At 44.2% G+C, this 14,437-nt stretch overlaps 1 protein-coding gene across 2 annotated transcripts in view; it reads right to left on the bottom strand.

The window, feature by feature from the left end:
* LOC105197011 overlaps nucleotides 1–14,437 on the bottom strand; it is a 255,685-nt gene that overhangs the window by 27,387 nt on the left and 213,861 nt on the right. For both annotated transcript variants that reach the window (XM_039447795.1, XM_039447796.1), the window contains 2 exons: nucleotides 13,481–13,755; nucleotides 10,429–10,553 (listed from right to left, as the gene is read on the bottom strand). In XM_039447795.1, the coding sequence (XP_039303729.1) occupies nucleotides 10,429–10,553; nucleotides 13,481–13,755 (400 nt within the window). The remainder of the gene's footprint in view (nucleotides 1–10,428; nucleotides 10,554–13,480; nucleotides 13,756–14,437) is intronic.

Here is a 14,437-nt window from a genome sequence, read left to right as displayed (position 1 = left end):
TCGCAAATTTTGAACAAGCCTGCGCTAAAATATCTCGAAAACAATCAATTCTATAGCAAAAAATATGTAAGAAACAAAGCTAAGATTTAAAAAAGTATACTTAACGGTGATAAGAATTTGACTTAGGATGAAGTGTGCAAGGTCAAGTTAAATTTTTTAAATAAAATCTTTAATTGTTTATTGCATATTCTTCTAGCTTATTTAAAAAGCTTTCCAAAGTACTAATCGAGTATCTTTTTAAAATAAATTTCGAGTTATGAGGTTTTAAAGTTACAATAATGTCGGCATTAGCATTAGTCATGAAATAAGATTAAGGAGAGGTAACTGCATAGGCTGGGAAGAAAAAAATTAGTCATGAAAAATGTTCCGGGTTTGTTGAACAAAATAACTTGGACTATAGCGTCACCATATTAAATCAGTATCATGAAGTAAGTCATGATCAAAATATATACATACAGATTGCGTTTCCATTTCGTCTCCCTCAGTGCAGTATCCAGTGGCCGCCATTTTGCTGGATACTGCACTGGAGAAGCGTTCCCAAATTACTGGACTGGCTAAGTGGCTAGTGACAGCCTCGCACATGTATTAGCACATGTATTTTGAATCTCAGCTTCTTCAACTGCAGTTTCATCAATGCTTCTCTGAATGGACTCATTCGGTTGTTCATCCCGAATGAGCCCATTCAAAATTGATTGAGCAAAATATATATCTGTAAATTATTCACAATAAAATATTTATGAATGTGAAGTTTGAAGTCAGTTTAACCTCAAACTATGCAGATAAATTGAATTAAACAAATAAATTTCGAAAAAAACGTTACCATTTGCTACCCGCTTTGCATCTTCTGGCGACAGAAACGTCGTATACAATATTTTAGTTTCTGTATCTATTAATTGTGTCAATATTTTCTTTTTTAGCACAGAAAATTCCCCGAGCGACATTTTGATGAGGTACAATTGTCGCTAGCCAGTCCAGTAATTTGGGAATGCTTCTCCAGTACGTGCAGTATCCAGCAAAATGGCGGCCACTGGGTACTGCACTGAGTGAGACGAAATGGGAATGCAGCCACAATCTGTCACATTGCGCATTGAAACAGAAGTATAAAAGTAAGTTCTATAATTAATTTTGATAATTTTTAAAGATAGTATAGTTAAGTACATTTTATTTGTAATAATCGTATAAAATTTATAATAATACAGAATTACTTGCAGTTTATTTCAACTAAACTTTAACTAAAATCAGTTTGTATAACATAAAATTGTTTACACATTAATTGAATATAAATATTTAGTTATGGGCAATATATTTTATATTGATAATCAGAATAGATACATTTTTTTAATAGATCCGAACATCAATATAAATCTTTAGTTAATTATTTGTGCTTGCGTATTGTTAATATCCAGGGATCAATTTTTCCAAAAGTAGGTAATCAAATCTACGCCCTCAACGGTAACCCACCTTGTCGTGGTGAGAGAGCTCCCTCTTTCCTGTGAAGAGGGTCTAAGAGATCACCAGCGAAGGCGTTTGCTTTCAGTCTGAAAGCAAACGCAGGGCCTAAGGCGCATTGCGCAGAGGGCCTCTTGAGAAAAGGGGGACCGATGACCTCTGTGACTGGGGACAGTGTCGCTCTCGCCGCTTGCGTCCTAGCATGGGGGGAGTGGGAGAGGTGGACGGACCGGCAGGACTTTGGAATCTCCGAACCTGTCGGACTGGGCCGTCTCTGGGCCGCCCAGAATTGATCCGGGTTTGGGTCGGAGCGGCGGTGGATGCCCCGGCGCGGTCCCCGTGGAAAACTCTCCCCGGAGTTTCGGGCCGACGCAGCCCCGGAGCCACTCGGATGTTTTCCGAGGTTGGGGTTCGGGGCAAGTGATGCGGGACCGGACGCTCTTGTGAAGGGATTTTTCCCGGATCAGGGCATTTTGGTCCCATCGTACATGGTGGACGGGCCGCTGGGATTCCGGAACTCCCGGATCCAGCAAACTGGGTCGTCTCTGGGCCGCCCGGAAATATTCTGGGGCAGGTTCAGAGCGGCGGTGGACGGTCCGACGCGCATCTCGTGGGAAACTCTCCCCAAGGTTGCAGACCGGGCCGGCCCCGAGGCCGCTCGGAAATATTCCGAGGCAGGGCTCGGGATAAGACGCAAGTGCCCGGTGTCTCCGCGACGGCGCCCCTTCCAAAGCGGGACATTGGGTGGTGGTGTGTCTGTCGTGAGAGCCGTGTACCTCACGGCAGACGTGCTGGTCGCCACGGCGGAGGGGGCGTCACCTCCGTTGCCCGATCTGTGGGGCTCCCCGGGTGGCGCCACCCGTGACGGTCCCCCCACTGTCGGAGGTGGCGGACCCTCAAAAGCCGCGAGAGTCTGGGGCTTACCCCGCCCGCGGTAATTAAGGGGCTGGAGGCACCGGAAGATTAATTCCGGTGCCAGCGCCATAAACCGAACCCCCGGGAGTACCCGCGGCACCCCTTCCCATATTGGGGGAGGGGGGTGGGAGATACGCCGGTTGGTGCAGCCGTCACGAGGTGTGGGATAAACTAAAAAATGAACACTGACAACAACAATAAAAATCAAGGCGGGAGCGTGAGCACTAACACTTGCGCTGAGAGTGGAAAAATCGCTTTGGATCCCCCAGCGCCCACAGGCTACGGTGATGTAGCCCCAGCGGGAGGGTAGGGAGGACACTTCCTACATAAGGGGCCCCTACACCGCAGCGGGCGGGCTGGAATATTTCACCCAAAATGGTGATGAGGGCTCTTTTAGGAAGCCGGGACTTAAGGCCATGAAGACAAAGGTCTTGAGTTCTGTGAGAGTGACGCTCCCGTACACCTTACGGGAGTATCCCCCACTTAAAAAGAGGGGGGGTGGTGGGGCCTCCTCAGCTATTGTGGCTTTCGCAGAGGATGCGGAACGCATGGTGGTAGAACCAGATCTCCTCATGCACTACTCCGCTGATTATGATGGTGGTGAGTCGGATACCAGCAACGCAACGACGGCCACGGTGGCCAGTACCGCCACAAACGCAAGCCGGAAGAGGAGAGCCAATAAAGGGTCCTCCTCTGACGGCGACTAAGAAACCAAAACGCGCAGGACCATATCGGCTGAAGACCGCGAGGACGCTTACGTTCAAGCGGAGGCCGAATTGATTCAGAATTGGATGGCCAATAAAAATAACCCGGCGGCTAAAGCCCTCTCGGAGCTAGAATCAAAGGAAGGCAAGGCTAAAGCCATGTTAAAAAATCTGACCGTCCAGGAACTAAAAATTCAAATGGACAATGGGATGGCCCAAATCAGGGAAATCGCAAATTATAGGAAAAGACTAAAGAGGAAAAGACTAAAGAGAACGACAAAAAAGGCTCTGCGAGAAATCGCGACGCTTGCCGAGTCTGTCTTCAAAGAAATGAGCGAGCGATCGCGAAACGAGGAGGTTCGCAGGTTGCAGTCTGTAAATAATAAACTTAAAAAAGAAGATGACCTCTTCAAAGAGGAACTTCAAAAAATCAAGCAACAGCTTGATGATAAGGGCCAGAATAACGAAGCAGCTGCGAAGGAGAAAACCTGGAAGGCCGTGCCCGTCTGTGCCTCTTCAGCGGTGCCCAGCAGGTGCCGGCCTAACAGAAGAATCCTCAGCTCCTCGGAGGACGAGAATGCTCAAGCCAAGGACAACGCTGTCCGAAAACGACGCCCTACTATATCAACCCAAACGGCGGAAGCACAGGCCCTACCGCTGCCAACATCAAGGGATGCCGATGCCCAGGAAAAGAACCCGCAAACCAGGGAGGACGGCCTCCTTGACTTGCTGCTAAAGAAAGTTGGCTTTATGATCGACGCGAAATTCGCATCGATCGAAGAGAGGCTCCTACCAGAGAGATCGTGGAGACCTCCCTTGGCTAAGGTTCAAAAAGCCAGGAAAAAGAGAGTGGAAGCGGCGACTGAGCGTTAGGGTCTGGGGGTACCCCTTCCTTATGTAGTCTCTCAGAGCGCTTCTAGAGTCTCTAAGAGTGGAGGAAAACCTTGCGAAAACGTTAGAGGGGAACCCACCAACTTCGCCTCTACTGCGTTGGCGTCTTCGACCACCACGCCGACCAATGTGAAGACCTGGACAACGGTGGTGGGAAAGAAGGAAAAAAAGGCCAAAGCAAAACTGGCTAAGAAAGGGGCAAAGACTGGGACCACGGCGGCGCCAGCACCAGCTAAAAATGGGTATGGCGGAACCCGCAAGGGAAAGACCAACAAAACTAATGAGAAGAAAGCACCAAAAATAAAATATATCCCTACTATAGCTGCGGTGGTCTTAACAGCTGTGGACAACGCAAAGGTTACGGTGGCGGATGCCCTTGCCAAGATCAAAAACAACATTGACCTTAGGAGCAAGGCATCCAGTCGCTACGTTCCAGAAGGGCTCGAACGGGGGCGATCATTTACAAAGTCCCCGGTGAGCAGAGCCAAGAGGGGGCAGATAAGTTGGCAGCCACGCTTTGCGAGCACCTAAATAAAAACGAGGTGAAGGTCGCCAGACCCGTCAAAACAGCCGAGCTCCGGCTATCAGCCCTGGACGACGAAACCGATGCCTTGGCAGTCACTGAGGCGGTAGCTAGAGTCGGGGGCTGTCAGACCTGGGAAACCCAAGTCGGCGATATTAGGCGCCCAAGAGGCGGACTGGGGAGCGTATGGCTCAGGTGCCCCGCGGCGGCCCATAAGCTGGTGCAGGTAGGAAGGATACAGGTGGGATGGGTCTTGGCCAAGGTTGAAGCCCTGAGACCCAGACCTGCACAATGCTATAAATGCCTGAGAACGAGCCACACCATCGGCAACTGTACTTCGATGGTAGATCAAAGTGGCCGATGTTACAGGTGTGGCTGCGACGGCCACACTGCCGGCCGCTGTGAGGAAGAAGAACTCAAATGCCCGCTTTGTGCCGATCTGGGCAGGCCGGCCGGGCACCGTTTTGGGGGGCCGTTATGTAATCCTCCTCCTGAGAAAAGGGAGGGCGGTGGAAGGCGCAACGGAGTAACAATCTCTCGCAACTCTGACGCGACAATGGAGACAGAGGAGGGTCCAGTAGTGGACACAAAGCGGGCAGGAAGTAGTCAGGAGGAGGCAATGGACACGGCTCGCTAATGGCTGGTCATCGTCTCCTCCAGGCCAATATAAATCACTCCGCCAGGGCTCAGGACCTCCTGGGACATTGATACGGCAATCGTGGCCGAGCCATACGTCGTCCCCCCACCGATAGCAGGTGGCGGGGTGACACTGAGGGTCTGGTCGCAATCGCTGTCAGAAAAGGAAACACGGAGCTCTCGCTCGTCCTTGTGAACAGGGGCGAGAGCTTCGTCGCGTGCCGGTGGGGCACCAGGTTTGTCGTGGGGGTCTATATCTCCCCCAACATCTCGCTTGAAGAGTACGAGGAGAGACTGGACGAGGTCGGGAGAGTCGTCCGCCGGTTGCACCCAGGGTGGGTGCTGGTGGCGGGCGATTTCAACGCCAAATCCGTTCAATGGGGGTCCACTACAACAAACCCCAAGGGCGAGATGTTGGAGGACTAGCTCGCTGAGCTTGACCTCCACGTCATTAATAGAGGATCGGTGCCCACCTGCGTGTCAGCCTGCGGGAGCTCCGTGATTAACATCACCTTTGGGTCGGAGTCAACCTACGACAAGGTTACAAACTAGACGGTCTTGGACGAAGAGACTCTCTCCGATCACAAGTATATTGTGATGGGGATCTCCTCGCCGAGGCTTTCAGAGAGAGAAGAAGTCCGACCGGGGAGTGCTAGATACTCCCCCCCCCACCCCTCGCTGAGCCTTGAAGCGCCTCGACTGTGACGCGATCACCGTCGCAAAATCGTGGGAGGCGCCACCCGAAGAGGAGGACATTGACGTCGAGGCGGAGGCGGAGTGGTTCTGCGGAGCACTCACGCAGATCTGCGACGCCTCCATGCCTCGACGCCAGGGGAAAGGTCCTCCAAAGAAGGCGATGTACTGGTGGACGTCGGAGATTGCGGCTGTAAGGGAGAGCTGCAACTCCGCGCGTCGCCAGTACACCAGGCACCGCCGGCGAAGAAGGGTAGACGACAAGGAGGCATCCCGACGATACGCGTTGTATCGTGGGGCGAAGAAGACCCTCCAGGCGGCCATCGCCAAAGCAAAATCAAATGCCTAAGGGGAACTCATCGGGACCCTGGACGAGGATCCGTGGGGGCGTCCCTACCGCCTTGTCCGGAACGCGGGACCCCGCGGACGGAAACTCTCGATCCGGGGTTCCTGAGGGATGTCGTGTCCGCCCTCTTCCCGGCGGACGAGGAAGTGGAGGCCCGGTCTCGGGACGATTCGGCCGGGATCAAGCAAAGGGTGAACGGTCCGAGGAGTACAGTATCACTGAGGGTGAGCTCAAATAGGCGGTGGACAGAATGATGAGGAAGAAGGTCGCCTCGGGTCCCGATGGGATACCGGGGAAGGTTTGGTCCATCGCCCTGAGAGTCTTCGGTGACAAGCTGAGGCGCCTGTTTAACAGGTACCTCCAGACGGGCCAATTTCCGACCTCGTGGAAAGAAGCCGGATTAGTCCTGATCCCGAAGACCGGGCGGCCTGAGGGCGATCCCTTGTCCAAGCGCCCGATCTGCCTGATCAGAGAGGTGACCAAACTGTTCGAGAGAATAATAGCGTCTCGCCTCACGACGCACATGACAGAGGTAGGCCCCGACCTGGAACACTACCAATTCGGTTTTAGACCGAGGAGATCAACCGTCGGCGCGATACGACGGTTGAAATCCCTGGTCGACAGGGGTGGTCTCTCGGGGTGGGGTGGCGTTGGCGATCAGTATTGATATCTTCAACGCTTTTAACACTCTTCCCTGGGTAAAGATTAGGGAGGGCCTCCGCAGGAAGGAGGTTTCTCCCTATCTGCAGGAGGTGGTTGGAACTTATCTCTGTGGGCGCACAGTCATCTGCGTCGACCGAGACGAAAGGTGCATTCGCAGAGTGGTCAGCAGGGGGTTGCCGCAAGGCTCTGTGCTCGGGCCCCTCCTGTAGAACGTGGGGTATAGCCACGTTCTGAGGCTGCACCCGCCCGCCGGGATGTCGTTGGTATGTTATGCTGACGACACCCTGGTGGTCGTCTCGGAATGCGACTGGCGTGAGGTGAGATGTAGAGCGGCGACATGACTGCCTCTCGTTCTCAGGAGGATCGGGCAGCTCAGACTGAAGGTGGCCCTCCACAAAACAGAGGCTTGGGGGGACTCGGGAAAAAGGGCCACCGTGGAGGGGGATTCCGGTGGACGGCGTGTGGGTCGAGGTGAGGTCCCACACGCAATACCTGGGGCTGATCCTCGACTCGCACTGGTCCTTTGGGCCACATTGGGTGTGGATGGCCGCCAGGTTGGGCCTAGCGGTGCAGAGTTTCGCTCGCATAATGCCCAACCTTGGCGGCCCTGGCGAGGGGGCGCGCCGCCTCTATATGGGGGTGGTGCGCTCCATCGCGTTATACGGGGCACCGGTGTGGTGCGGCCCCCTGGTGGCCTCCACAAAAAACGTGGATCTGCTCCACGGAGCACAACAAAAGATGGCCATCAGGGTGGCGAGAGCGTATCGCATCGTGTCGCGGGAGGCGGCTTGTGTGCTCGCGGGCTCGGTCCCGTGGGCGTATGTGGCGTGCTCCTTAGAGGAGGTATATGACTGGAAGAAGAAGCATGCCCGCGGGCTCGGGTCGGTGGCGCATGAGTCGCTTCTGGAGAGGAGAACCCGTGTTAAACGGGAGAAGTTCCGGCACTGGCAGGAGAGGCTCCCTCATGCCAGGGTCGGACTCAGGATTGTTGAGGCCATTGGGCCCATTCTTGAACAATGGGTGGGGAAGGGTCATGGGGGCCTCTCGTTCCACATAACGCAGATGCTCACCGGGCATGGCTGCTTCGGGGAGCACCTGCACGAGAGGACTGGATGGGAGGCCACCACAAGGTGCCACCACTGTCCGGAGCCCGGAGACACGGCGCAACACACTCTTGAGGAATGCCCCGCGTGAGTTGACGAGCGCCGTGCCCTCGTGGAAGGAGACGATCTCTCCCTATCTATAGTAGTGAGAAGGATATTAGAGAGCCTGGAAAAATGGGACGCACTCGCCTCCTTCTGCGGCACTGTGAAGCTGCAGAAGGAGGCGGCAGAGCGGGCGCGCGAGGACGACCCGAACGCGCCCGCTGAAAGACGGCAAAGGGGGAGGGGGGAGACGGAGGAGGGTATACCTGTAACAACATCAGTAGGTTCTCCTCCCTCTCCAACCTCCCTGCGGGAGGGACTGAGCAGGGATGGGGTGAGCCCGTCGCCCTATCCCTGCCTACAATAGGAGATTGCCGGCGTCCCGGTGATAATAATAATTACGAGGTGTGTTCAAAAAGTATCGCGAATTTTGTGTTTTTTCAAAAATTATTTATTTATTCATGAATATCTATTTTGTCACCTTCAAAGTAATCCCCATGAGATATTATACACTTGTGCCAACGGTTTTTCCAATCTTCGAAGCACTTCAAAAAATCATTTTTTTTTATCTTGTTCAGCTCCTCCTTCGATGCCGTCTTTATCTCGTCAAGCGTAGCGTAACGTCGTCCTTTCATGGGCCTCTTCAGTTTAGGGAACAAGAAAAAGTCACAGGGGGCCAGATCTGGGGAATACGGTGGCTGCGGCATCATTAGTGTGTTGTTTTTGGCCAAAAAGTCGCGCACAAGCAACGATGTGTGAGCAGGGGCGTTTGGTACGAATTTCGCGGCGACCCGTCTCATGCCCAAATCATTGATAAAAATCGAATGGCACGAGCCAATCGATATGTTTAGGTCCTCAGCAACTTCTCTAACGGTGATTCGACGATTGGCCAATACCATTTTCTCCACTTCATTAATTTTTTCGTCTGTTGTTGAAGTGCTCGGGCGTCCGGCACGCTCTTCGTCGTTCACATCTTCTCGGCCTTCTGAGAACATTTTGTACCACCGATAAACGTTGCTTCGGTCCAAGGTAGCTTCTCCGTATGCCACAGTCAACATTCGGAATGCATCCGCGCACTTAATTTCGTTTTTCACACAAAATTTGATACAGGTTCTTTGATCCATTTTTTTGAATAGGTAAAAATCGAAGACGATCCAAAACACGTGCAAGCAAAGCAGCTGTCAACAATTAAGTGAACATTCAAAATGGCCGAGCTTGTCGGCATAAGTGAGAGACATGAGTACCAACATAACGCCACAAAAAGATCGAAATTCGAATATACGTAACCCGCGAAAATTCAAAATTCGCGATACTTTTTGAACACACCTCGTATGTCGTCGCCAGGAAAGCCTCGCTGGCGCGGCTGTATCTCCCTCCTTCCCCCTTCTTCGAATAGCCGAGAAGGAACAGTGGGGAGGGGGACCCTTGCAGCGCCGACTAGATCGGACAGAGGGCCCTACCCTCTTCACTGTTGAGGAGGTACGCCTCGGGCGGAATCAGCGGGATAGTTGCCCAGCTGACCCGTCTTGGGGCTTGGGATGCGGAAGTGCGTACCTAGGGCCCTCTTCCACAGGGGTCCGACGCACACCCGGCATCCCGGTTCGGACGGCTGGGGCTCGACCTCGGTTGAGCTCTGGCCGCTAACTCCGAAGAGGGGTTCCTGCTCTTGGGCGAGAACCCGTTTGGGCTAGGACGGATCGCGGTGCATGCTAGTTCGATCCCGTGATCCGTCCCGAACCCAGACGCCGGAAAAAGTTGGGTTTTAGTGAGTATGCCGGCCACTTCTAGGTCGGAGAATCTCACATATCTTGCGTTCCTGTCCCCACAGGACCGGGGACCCATAAAGGCGTTTCCCAACTATATAAAAAAAAGGGTAATCAAATCTAGCAGGTCTATTCTGTAATTCTTAACAACAATTTTGTTTTTATTATACATTTATACAGCTTTTTTAAAATAAATCAGCTCAATGACGTAAACGATAACCAAACTATCGTTAAGAGTCATTAATGTTTCCATAGCGACGCTGTGGTCCAAGTTATTCCGTTCAACGAACACGGAACACTTTTCGTGACCACTTTTAATCTCTGCAGTTACCTCTCTTTAATTTTATTTCATGGCATTAGTGTAACACATGAAAGTTGCATAGTGCGAATTTACAAACGATTTCATGCATTTTAAATGTAATACAAAGAGAACTGTATAAAAAAAATATCTCTTCGATTTCCGAATATAATTTACGTATTTTTCATTGAAAAGGATTCAATAGGAGATCAAAACATTTGAATATTGTTGTTAATAATAATCGATTTTATTTGTACGCATAAACAACCGTGGTGGTTTATAGAAAGACTTTGTAATCATTTATTTTTTAATAAATTTACAGTACTTCAGAAATGATATTTAAATTTATTAAAAAATGTTCACCAGGGTGTGTATTTTATAAATGGTGCGGTAAGTACTTACCTTTGAAGTGCAAAAGAAATTGTATGCATGCGCCATTATGTAATGTCTTTGTCTTTCTGCTATCAATGGATAACATCCACTCAGGAATACCCATCACTTTTCTTACTTCCTCTAAAAATTGCGCTCTGTAAAAATAAATGTATAAACAAACATATTTCTTTCACAGTCACAGCGGTTTTTGGTGTCTAATAATAATTTTTAATTTTAAAAATTTTCAACTCAAGTTGCGCGCTGCATATTCATGGGACTTGAAACGCAGTCATGAAGCCAGAATAGTAATATTAATGATTTTAGAACCATACATAATATCCCCCGTTTAACATAACTTAATCGTCAGATGGTAGCCAACATCAGAACCGAATAGGCACGACACGAAAAAAATGAAGAACTTAACTCAATTCATTTAACTTAGATTAATAATTGCAAGAAAATATCATTGCCTTGGTGATCGAAATGGTAGGACGCCCGCACGGAGTTCAAAAGATCCAGATTTGAAACCTGGTTCAGGTGTTATTTTTTTGCAATAAAATACTTTACAGTTTTTCCGGGGAGAAGGGATATTGTATATGCTTCTAAAAGCATTAATATTACTATTTTGGCTTTATGACTGTGTTTCAAATCCAACAAGATGCGGCGCGCAATTTGAGTTGGAAATTATAAAAATTAAAAATTATTATTCAGCACCAAGAACCGCTGTGACTGACATAGGCCTTCTTCCATTCTTGTGTTTTATTTTAATTTCGTCAGTCCATTATAACTTATTATTGTTTATATCTTTTCTTTTTTTCAGTGAATTATACTTTACAAATGTAAGTCAAGTAAAAATAGAAAAAGGTGCGGCAAGTATATAAAAAATGTAAAAATATATACATACCCAAGCAGAAAAAAAAATATTAAAAAAATGTTTTCAAAATTATTTAAAAGACGTTTTTAAAAACGTTTTCAAAAACATTAAAATGGGTATAGTCCTCTTTTTTCATTAAAAAAATGTTTATTTTTTATAAAAAAAAATGTTTTTTTAAATGTTATAAAAACATTTTTTAAAGATTTGAAGAAAATATTTATTAAACGGTAAAAAAACGTTTTTTTAAGGTTCACAAAAAATGTTTCTTAAATGTTAAAATAATCAGGAAAAAAAATTTTTCCTCATATTTTTACAATTATTTCAGAAACGTTTTCAAAAACATTAAAAATAATGAGTATGGTCTTTTTTTCATTAAAAAAGCGTTTATATTAATGTTAAAGAAGTGTTTAAAATCAAATAAAGTAAAAATAAAAATGTTTTCTAAATAAAAAAAAAATTTTTTTCTCTGTGAAACTAGATACTATAGAATTTTATCATATTTTAATTGTGGAAGCATCAGCTTCAAAGAGATTTTTTTCTCGGAAATTTTTTTTTTGGGAAGTTTATAAGCGGCCACCTATCCAAGTTGTAACTCCGGTCAACGTTGCGTTATTACTACGAACTGATTTTTTGTGATGTCTTATGAATATTCTGTCTAATACGCGTACATAACTGGTGGTTTAAGTAAATATACATGTTATCGAAAGACAAAACATATATAATTGAAGTATATTATTTCTATAATCATGGAAAATTATAGTTTTTTTACTAATTTTCACAAATAAAGCATCGGGAATAACTTTTCTGTTATTCATTTAAATACAAATACAACTAGAAAAAAATCAATATGGTACAATAATTGAATTAAATATGAAAAAATTCTTATTACTTTATTCAAAATTGTTATTCCAAATAATTATGTAAAATAAATAAGAACTAAAACAATTATTAAATAAATTTTAAAATAAATAATAATTGAAAATTAAATAGTTCAAATATTAAATAAACATTTACAGAATGTTTACTGAAATAATTTTTTTACATGAGTATTTTATAAAAAATAAATATTTATAAAATATTAAACAAATGATATAAAAATATTTAATAAAAACTTTTTACCAAATAAATAATTAATGATGAATAAATGTTTACATAATAATAAATAAACTTTAAAAAATATTAACTAAAATTATTTTGTCAAATGAATAATTAATGAAGACTAAATATTGAAAAAATATTAAATAAACATTATATAACTGTTTACTAAAATCGTTTTTTTAAATGTATAATTAATGGCAAATAATTGTTTACATAATATTAAATAAAATATTGTTAAAAAAATATTTTGTAAAATCCTCAAAAAAATTATTAATAACAAATAAATATTTATAAAACGTTAAATAAACGTTTAAAAAATGTTGACTGAAATCATTTTCTAAAGTAAATAATTCATGAAAAATAAATGTTTAAATAATATTAAATAAACGTTTAAAAAACGTTTTTCAGAAATCATTATTTTTTATGAAAGTTCAATGAAAAAAAAAGTCAAATAAATGTTAAATAAATACTTTTTCCCAAAATAAGTTGAGAAAATGAATATTAAAACAAAACAAACATTTAAAAAATATTGTTTGCTGCTTGGGTAATTAAATAAAAGTGCTCAAAAATATATCTGAAATCAATCTAATTAACCAAGATTACAAGAGATGAACTTAAAAAAAAAAACTTTTAAACTACATATACTTAATGACTAGAATTTTAGTTTTCTGATTATTGTGATTTTACGCAAATTCTAATTGTAAGTTATATGTACATAAAACAAGATTAAAATCGAAATAATACATAATAACTTCCCGGGTTGTATTTAATCAAATCGAAAGATATGATAGGTATAATTTCAAAATGTACGATTATTTCACTGAATGGTCAACACCAACTAATAGTAACATAACATCAATGTTATACTTTCACACTCAATATAAATACAGTGTACGTAACAGTTTTATTGTTGAGTGTAAAATTACAATATTGATATTATGTTACTATTATAATTAATGTTTTTTAGTGACTGGATCATAGAGTTTCAAGACTGGATCATAGAGTTTCAAGTCTAATCTACGATTAGACTTAAGACAATCTTTAATATAAAATTGAGTTGTAAATATTTTGTCTTTAATATTTAATATTGTTTTGTAAGTAAATACTTACACCACAAATCGCGGTGGTTTTCTAATATTTACATATTTTACGATATCATTATCAGGCTCAATATTTGTACAGGCAAATCTGTTGCTGCCAAAATCCTTATCGAAAATAATAATAGATTTGCCTATTGCAGATATCGATCCACCAAGAGGAAAATTGGAATCTGTAAATATTTGTCGCTTTTCTCCTATATTAATAGGTCCTAAACGAGAAGATATGTCGCCAACGTAACATCTAAGTGGTAAATCTGGTCCGCATTCTTCTTTATAAAGATCATTCTAGAAATAATAAGAAAAAATAATTATATTGATAGGAAGTGTATGAAGTTAGTCCCCCTTTTGTAGAAAATTACAATTTTGGAATAAATCTTAATCATGCGGAACAATGCTACTAAAGAGCCAGACACAGGATATTTGTGTGTATGTATTGTACAATAATATATTCTTGTCATAAATTACATAAGTATTTCAATCTGCAATTTAGACCATCTTCAGTACAAACAAAAAATAAGTTGCCGTTAAAAGATTTGGATGTTATAATTCATCAGAACTTTGATATCATTGAAATTATATAGCGTGAAACTTCAAAATGGTTAAGTTATAAGGCAAGTCGTAAAACGAAAGATCCAAGTATCGGTCATAATGTTACAATTTTATTCTAGGTTATTCTAACTTTGTACCACATTGTTCCAAAGCGATATTATTTCATTCCTAATGGTTCTACAATGAAACAAAAAGAACTTTTTTAACTAGCCTCTTTTTTTTAAAAATCAAATGATTCTTAAAAATTGTTCTAGTTCCAAACATTGTTCCAAAAAGGCGATTCTATAAGTCGATTAATAATTCGATGGAAGAGAAACCATTTTGATAATTATTTATTATAAGTCAGTCAGTTCTAATAACCTTGACTTTGACGTATATTGTCAAAGTCATGATTCTGAGTGACTTCCATGATTTTAAT

This window comes from Solenopsis invicta, chromosome 4, assembly GCF_016802725.1.
Source record: "Solenopsis invicta isolate M01_SB chromosome 4, UNIL_Sinv_3.0, whole genome shotgun sequence".
NCBI lineage: Eukaryota > Metazoa > Arthropoda > Insecta > Hymenoptera > Formicidae > Solenopsis > Solenopsis invicta.
Note: the sequence above shows the minus strand (reverse complement) of the source record. Positions and strands in the feature narration are given on the sequence as shown.